This window comes from Auxenochlorella protothecoides (assembly GCF_000733215.1).
Source record: "Auxenochlorella protothecoides strain 0710 unplaced genomic scaffold scaffold37, whole genome shotgun sequence".
Taxonomy (NCBI): Eukaryota; Viridiplantae; Chlorophyta; class Trebouxiophyceae; order Chlorellales; family Chlorellaceae; genus Auxenochlorella; species Auxenochlorella protothecoides.
The window spans coordinates 60,153-68,013 of NW_011934458.1; the positions used below are offsets into that span (position 1 = coordinate 60,153).

At 60.8% G+C, this 7,861-nt stretch overlaps 3 protein-coding genes across 3 annotated transcripts in view; 1 reads left to right on the forward strand and 2 right to left on the reverse strand.

The window, feature by feature from the left end:
* Nucleotides 1-1,902: 1,902 nt before the first annotated feature.
* F751_3498 (hypothetical protein) lies at nucleotides 1,903-3,095 on the forward strand (the record flags this gene model as incomplete). The annotated part of the gene is made up of 2 exons (XM_011403411.1): nucleotides 1,903-2,080; nucleotides 2,866-3,095. The coding sequence occupies 2 exons, from the start codon at nucleotides 1,903-1,905 to the stop codon at nucleotides 3,093-3,095; spliced, it is 408 nt and encodes a 135-aa protein (XP_011401713.1).
* A 312-nt stretch (nucleotides 3,096-3,407) lies between these two features.
* On the reverse strand, nucleotides 3,408-5,906 carry F751_3499 (hypothetical protein; the record flags this gene model as incomplete). The annotated part of the gene is made up of 7 exons (XM_011403412.1): nucleotides 3,408-3,515; nucleotides 3,673-3,764; nucleotides 3,918-4,181; nucleotides 4,480-4,890; nucleotides 5,181-5,441; nucleotides 5,576-5,630; nucleotides 5,769-5,906. The coding sequence occupies 7 exons, from the start codon at nucleotides 5,904-5,906 to the stop codon at nucleotides 3,408-3,410; spliced, it is 1,329 nt and encodes a 442-aa protein (XP_011401714.1).
* Nucleotides 5,907-6,661: 755 nt separating this feature from the next.
* F751_3500 (hypothetical protein) overlaps nucleotides 6,662-7,861 on the reverse strand; it is a gene marked incomplete at both ends in the record, with an annotated part of 2,576 nt that continues 1,376 nt past the window's right edge. Inside the window, 2 exons of the mRNA XM_011403413.1 lie at nucleotides 6,662-7,410; nucleotides 7,633-7,848. Of these exons, the coding sequence (XP_011401715.1) occupies nucleotides 6,662-7,410; nucleotides 7,633-7,848 (965 nt within the window). The remainder of the gene's footprint in view (nucleotides 7,411-7,632; nucleotides 7,849-7,861) is intronic.

The following is a 7,861-nucleotide window of genomic DNA, read 5'->3' on the forward strand; positions in this document are numbered from 1 at the left end:
TTTGAGAAGTGCAAATCAAGAGAGAGAGAAGGAAAGGGGGGGGGGGGGCGCAGCACAGGGTCCTCCCGGGCGTGGACATGCAGTCCGCTGCTACCCGCCGCCTCACAAAATGACTCACCCGCTTCCCGTGATTTGGAGGGCAGGCTGTCGGGCAGGGCTGCCACGCTACGAGTCCAGTCCAAGCCGAGCAGGGCCGCGCCGATGTCGACTGCCGGCAGCACAGAGGGAGGAGTGGGCGCCGGGGCGTTTCACTCGGCAAGGAGGGCGACCGCGAGCGACTGCATGGATGAGCCCCCGCTGTTCTGGATGTCCACCTCCCCCTCGCCCCCGCAGTCGTCTCACCTGGGCGCCTCAAAGCCAGTCTGACCCCCTGCCTGATGGTGTGGCGAGAAACCATGGCGTAGCCGAGGGGTCGACCCTTCATCTCATGCGCCATCCAGGTGGCATGCCGCGCTTCCCTGGAGACCTCGGAGGAGGGAGGGTGCGGCGAGGCGGTGCTCGCCGACGCGTGCATGGTGAGCAGCGCAGCAGCAGCCACCTCGTCGTTAGGTCCTGCAGCCGCCAGGGAGGGACAGGCCTGAGTGCCTGCTGGAGTGGCCTCTGCCGACCTGGCAGAGCCGCCTGGAGCAGGAGATGAGGTGCCGAAGAGCTCAGACTCTGATTCCATGTCAGGTTCTGAGCCTGATTCAGCGGCGCCGTCTGAGGAGGGGCCCCAGGAGCTGGTGAGCTCATCCCCAGGCGCTGTGTCAGTATCTGACGATGATATGGCGGTGCCTCCTGAGGAGGGGGGGGGTGGAGCTGAGAAGCTCATCCTCTGAATCTCTATCAGCATCCAGGGGGTTGAGGGCCTCTTGGGGAGGGGAGGGGCTGGAGCAGACCGCTCTGGACATCTCGTCCTGGGTCTGGCCTCAACTTAGGGACATGGCTGGAGGTTCCACCTGACTCGCAGGTCCAGGAATGAGCTTCCTTGGAGCCACACAAAAGTAGCACTTGGGTAGTATTTCTAGGAATCAAAAGAAGTGTCAGGCGATGAGATTGGCCTATGTGGGTGGCTGTCAGATTCTGTACATTATGCAGCGCCCACCATGCCACACAGCATCATGAAGCAGACTGCTTTGTCCTGTGGAGGTGCAGCGAGCCGCACGCCTTCGCGCACGCATCTCGGGCCATCGATGTAGAGCACATGCCACTTTCAGGGATTCAACACGCCCATTAGTGGGAGCTCTTCGCTTCACTTGACTGGCTTTCCATGTCGACCGAGATAATTGCAAGCCGTCCTTTCCTTGATATTCATGATTACCTTTTTGTTTCCGTCCGATTTTCCCTGTAGCAGAACGAGTATGTGATCCAGGGAATGAAGAGGAGTATACACTCCTCCGTGAGATCAAGTGTGATTGCAACTACGACATTTGCGATTTATGCGTTGCCCAAATCGCAATTGGAAGTAGTACATACATGATCATGCTGTACCCCTGACGTGTGGGTGCGGCAAACCCTGAAAGCGTGTAGCTCCAGGGTGCATCGCGGCATGTAAGACCTGGAATGCGTGCCACACCACTTCTTCATGCAAGGCGGAGCTACGTCTCGGGCCGGATCGCGCGTGTGATCGCCGTTCTTCTCGGCCTTGCATGCCGATGCTGGGCCCTGAAGCGACAGCCAGCCCACCCACCGCACGCAATCATTTTGTCTGCTTCTCGCGGATGGTTGAATTACAGGCACACCCTCAACGCCCTGGAGGTCTATCGTTCGGCTCGAGGGTGCGTTTGGGGGTTAGAGCTCGGTAGCCCTGTGTTGGGTTGTGCCCTCTCCTCGTGAGCCACATCTTGAGCAGCATTGTAAGCTTGCTGCAACCCCTCCTCAAGTCCTTCTGACCAGCCCAGCCGTCCACGACGCAGTTTGGGCATGCCAGATCGCCGCATCCGGCTGCTACTGGCCGACCCGCTGTCCTGCAATCCGCGGAATGCACGCTATGGCCAGCTGCATGCCGCGGGGCCCGGGGGTGAGGTCTCGGCGCTGCACCCGGCCATCTCCGCGCGGGGAGAGGATGTGTCGGAGGCAGCCCTGCTGCAGCTGCTCAGCGGTGAGCCTGTGCGACAAGCGATGCCCTGCTTTCCTGGCCGACTTCTGAGGTCCAAGCCTTGGGGTCCAAGTGGAGATACGTGCTTCTCCCGCACAAACGCGTGTTCTCACTGGCGCAAACCACCCCTGCCCTCCAGCACCTCCCTGCCCCTTTTGCCCCAGGCGTGCATCCCCCGGGGACGCCTGCCTCCCAGCGCCTGCTCAGCACGGGGAAATCGAATGTGGTGGTGTTCCTGACGGGTCATGGGGGCGACCAGTTCCTGAAGATGCACGATCGCTCCGAGTTTCTTGAGGCAGACCTGGCCGCCGCCATTCGCGCCATGCACGCCTTGGGCAGGTGGGCCCCTGCTGGGAGGACCGGGCAGCCCTATGATTGCGTCTGGCTGGCCAGAATTCCCATGTCTTGAGCATGCTGCTTTCTAGCTCCAACCAATACAACAAGAGCAGGGGGAGCAGAACAACCCATCTCTCGTTCCCTCGTCACCCCTCCTGCACCCATTATCCCCTCGCTCAGGTACGCCCACCTCCTCATCCTGATCGACACATGCCAGGCGGCCACCCTCTGTTCCACCCTGTCCTTCCCAAACGTCATCTGCATCACCAGCAGCGTGCTTGGTGAGTTGATGAAGCAGGCACACTCGAGACTGCTGCACATTGCTGGGGACTGCTGTGGTGGCGTCATCCCATGTCCCAGGACCTCCTGACCTTTGCAACCCTCACAAGAGCGAATCACGTAAACCCACCTCACCTTGGTCCCATCCACCCCCCTCCCTGCACGTGTGGCAGGGCAGAGCTCCTACGCCAAGAGCGCAGACAGCCTGCTGGGCCTGCATGTTGTCGACGAGTTCAGCCATGCCATGGGGCAGCGGCTGGGGGAGCCGGGGGCTGCTTCCAAGACGCTGCATGACCTCCTGGCCAACCTGCAATCGGATGTCAAGCTGTCCACCGTGTCTTCCATGAGCACGGGCGGCGACGCACTGCTGAAGAACCTGACAGTTGGTGATTTTTTTGCTTGAGCAGGTTGGAGTTCTCGACTGGCTAACCTGTCCAGGGTGGTTCTGAGCGACACTCTGCTGATGCACTCCCGTCGAGTGGCTTGTCAATGTTTGCGCTTAATCTCCGATCTCAGTGCCCCCTCTAGTTCCCTTTTCATATGTATAAGTCTGCCTGGTAACAACATCAGCGCTTTCAAGAAGGTTGGAAACCACACACAGTGAGAGGTCACGAGAAAGACCCTCTCTCAAAAACAGCTTGACACCGCTCTGTGAGGTTCAAAATTCCTCTCAATGAAGAGGAAGAAGGAGTGGCAGCAGCATGTGGATGGGATCTCAGACCCCCAGCTTCTTCAAGGAACCCTGCTCCTGCAGCAGCTTCCTGCTGCCTTCCACGGCAATCTTGGCAGGCGTGTCCTCTCCTACGACAGCCACATCATCCCCCTACTGCAGGGTGGGAGTGTGAAAGGAAGGGTTATGGGGTGCATCGACGGGCAGATTGCAGGCCGTCATCTGTAGATGTAAGGGGGGTGGAATGTGCCAAACGAAAGATGAATGCCTAATGTCATCAATATCCTTGCCCCCCCACAGCATCACCCACCTGGGTGGCCTGCTTGACGGCGTCCTTGCCCTGCGCCGCGGCGTCCTTGAAGCCCTGCTTCGCGTTACGCCCCGCATCCTTCACAGAATCACCTGCGCAAGGATGATTGTTGACGAGGGCTGGGTGAGTACAATTACCCATTTGACCACGGCACGGAGCAAGCCCTTGCCAGCAATGCAAAACACCCCTCCACACCAGACCATGAAGTGCTTACCCCACTCTCCCCCTCCAAAACAGACGCCCACCTGCAGTCTTGGCCACGCCTGAGAAGTTACCCTTGCTGGGGGAGATGCTGGCAGCCTTGTTTGCCACCTGATCCGCCTTGTCGGAGACCTTGTCCGCCACCTTGCCCACCACACTCTTGACGTTGGTCAGAGACAGGTTGCGCTTGCCCTCCTTGATGGCGCTCTTCACCACCTCGGGGTGGGGGATCTCCACCGCCCCGGCCTTCTTGGCCAGGCCGCCCACCGTCTTCTTCACCTCCTCCGCCACACCCTTGGCCTGGGTGCCTGTTTGGAGGCAAGAATGGGGTACATGGTGGGTGAGGGGTGCTGCAATTGCTGCAAGAAATGTGTGACAAGAGCTCTGAACAGAAGTGGGGGTTCAATTACAATGGGGCTCCAAAATCCAGCTACAAAACCAACAGCCAGCGGCTGCTGGGGCCGAGGACGATGAATTCATCCCCTCCCTCAACCTCAACCCATCCCAGAAGCGGACTGCAGAATCCTCCTCACCAGACAAAATCACCCTCGCCCAACAGAAACGCCCCACCCAGACACACCCACCCAGACACACCCACCCACACACCTGCGTCGTTCACCGCAGTCTTAGCACTGTTGGCGACGCCCCGGGCCTGGGACTGGGCGCCCCCGAGGGCAGTCTGGCCCTGCAGCTTCAGGTCAGCCGCGCCAGACTTCTTGCCAAACAGGCCAAACAGGCCGCCAGTGCCGCGGTCTTGCCCGCCCAGGGCGGCATCCTTGCCCAGCTTGTCCTTGGAGGTGTCCTTGCCGACGAAGCCGGAGAAGGAATCGCCCTGGTTGGCGGCCTCCTTCAGCGCGTCGTTGGCCTTGGAGGCAACCTCCTTGCCCGCGTTGGAGCCGGTGCCCTTCTTGGCCTCGCCGCCACCCAGGCGCGAGCCCAGGGTGTCGACGGTGTCGTTGGCCACCTCGTTCAGGTTGCCATTGGCGGCCTCCTTACCGGCCTGCTTGATGGAGGATCCTGGGGGATGAAAGGAGGGGCAAGGAGGGGTGGGTCAAGAGGGCCACAGAAGAAAGGTTTTGGTTCGCATGCAGGCAGACCACTGACCATTGCCCGACATATGGGCATGCAGACCCACATACACAATCAGTGCCAATGCACCGACAGGAAAAGCAAAGCATCCAGCCTCAAACATGCCTATGTGCTGTCATGCATGCTCATCCTCCCATCAAGGTGTGCACTCCCATGATGATGCAGCATCCTGAAGTGCCCCTCACTCTGAAGAGGAATCCCATCCCATGGCCACTCACCGACGTTCTGCAGGTTGCTCTCAGACACGCCGGGGATCTTGTCGGCCAGACCAGAGGCCTTGTCAGAGGCCTTGTCTGCCACCTCGCCGACCTTGCCGGCCGCGTCCTTCAGGTCGGGGGCGTTGATGTTCTGGGCAGCATCCTTGCCCTGCTGCACCAGATCCTGGACTCCTCCTGATCCACCCACGGCGTCCTTAGCCTTCTCTACCAGGTCGGTGCCCCCCACGGAGTTGATGGCCTGTCCCAGATCGAAGGCTTGGGCTGTGGGAGGGAGGAACGACAGGGTGGGGCCTCGGCGGTTGGCACAGGAATCAACATGGTGCAGGCTCCGTATAGAGTCAGGTAAGCACATGCCGGCGTGGTAGGGTCACGTTCTACTCCCAACCACTGCTTACCAGGTGTGGTGGCGAGCTGCGCAGCGGCCAGGAGGCCAGCGAGGCCCATGCCGACCTGCGCCGCAAGGATGTGGACCGGGTTGAGGACCACGCATCCAGGCGGGTGCGGGCCGACATGATCCGAGCCAGAGTCAATGCCTGGCAGGCCTGCTCTCGACCAGGAGACTCCGGATAAAATCCTTCAATACCTCACCTTGGCAATGGCATGCTGGTTATCGCGACGCACGGCGCACACGGTGGTGGAGGCAGTGCGAGCAGAGCTGCGAGAGGTCACCCGCGTGGCGGTCGTGGAGGCCACGAAGGGCTTCTGGATGGCGATAGATTGCATCATGGCGTCTGATCAGGGTGTATGAGGGTCCGCAGGGGGGGATGTATGTGTCGTATGAAGGTGCTCTGGTGGGGGATGAGGATCTGACCCAACCAAAATCGTGGCGGGATCGTCACGCGCCAGCTGCCTCGCTCTTGCTCCGAAGGTGCCCCTTGATTGCCAGTACTTGCAGCGGCAGATTCACCTGCCCAGATTCGAACCGGACATGACAGGTACTCTAAGATTGATCGGTCCGTAACGAAGCTGTTACACTGGCCGACTGGACGCCATGGTCCGGGTGTCGGAGACTGCCCGTTATCGCAGAGATGCTTCATGATCATGGATTCCGCTTGGGTGACACCATGTTGGTGGTATGCGCCGCCCGGACAACATGCTCCGTCGCGTACATTACACTCCATATGGCAGGCAGAGATCTTAAAGCTGGGCACATTCACTGAGCAGGACTGTCACCAATCAGCGGGAGAAACACAGCTCGGACCCCATGCAGGCGGTCTTTGGGTCTGCTCGCGACATGTGAACGAGAAAGAGTAGAATGGATCAGCAGGTATTCTAGGAGACACGTCAGTCAAATCCTGGGGCCGGATTCGCGCTGAACAGGACCTTGGGCGCGACCAGCCATGTGGGATCCATGGCGATCCCCCTCGAGAGCAGCATCTCATCCCCACGATGTCAGAGATGCAGCCTCAGACGCCTCGTCGCTGGTTGGTCATCCTACTTGCCCTTCTGGGCGCGGGTCGCCTTCTTTGCCCCCTTCTTCTTCACTCCAGCAGTCTGCGCAAGGCGGCAGAGAGGGTAGGTTGGTGAAGAGTCGTGTGCCGGGCCTTCCTCTGGGCGTGGAGGGCCTGCGGCGGCGCAACCATCCTCGGCTTGGAAAAGGTGTGGGTGCTTGATGGTGGGCGGAGCAGCACAGCCTTCCCGAGGGCCAGAGAGGCGCCACAGAGACTCCCCAGCGCCCATAGGAAGGGGCGTGGCAGGGCATACAAGGGCATACTGCGGCACCTTTGAAAGAACTTGTTTACCCGCTGGCCCAGATTCTCTGGCTTCGCGGCCGGGGACTCCAGCTTCTTCGCAGCTGCGTCGGTGGCGGCGGCCTCCTCCTTCTCACTTGCGGCGGTGGTCGGGGTGGGCGCGGGGTTGAAGGCGTCCGCGGCGGGGTCCACGGCCGCATGCTTGGCGGCCTCCTTTTGCGCGGCAGCGGGCTCGGCCTTGCTCGCGGAGAGCGTCTGCGATGGCTCAGAGCTGGATGAAGCCCCGGCACCCGACGAGCTGGAAGGCGCACCGGCCTCCTCCTTCTTCGTCGAAGAAGAAACCGCAGCGGCAGCTGCCGACGGCGCCTCGGCCTCCTTCTCCAGAGCAGGAGACGAGACAGGGGCATCGATGGCTGCCTCGCTGGCTTCCTCTGCAGCTGGGGGGGCAGCAGACCCTGCCTTGGCCGCTGTGGGCTCCTCGGCAGCAGCCGTCGGGGGGTTGGCCTCGTCAGCGCTGAGCTGCGAGTCAGAGACGGCGTCTGAAGGGGAGAGAGGGGAGGTGAATGGAGGGGGCTTGGTGGGGGTTTGATGGGTCAACTGGAGCTTGATTGGCTCAAGGCTCGAGAGCTCAAGACACCCCTTGGACTCGATCTGGAGCAGTCGCTTCACACATCCATGCAGCCCCGTGGCTGAAGCATTGCACGGACGCGCAGCGGAAGGAAGGGTCATGCCAGGACACGCTGGCCGCAGCCTCGACTCACTCAGCTCATCGGCGGTCTCCGTGATGACTTCCACGGAATTGAACTCAAGGACGAGGGGCGCATCACACTGCTCGGACACCGTGAAGGTGCGGTTGTTCCCCTGCTCCCAGTACGCCACATCTGCACTCTCGTTGTGGATCACCAGCTTGTACTCGTGCTTTCCAGCTGGCAAATCCAGGTCCAGGGTCCACACATCGCCTTCCGACCATCTGAGGGCTGCATTGGGGAA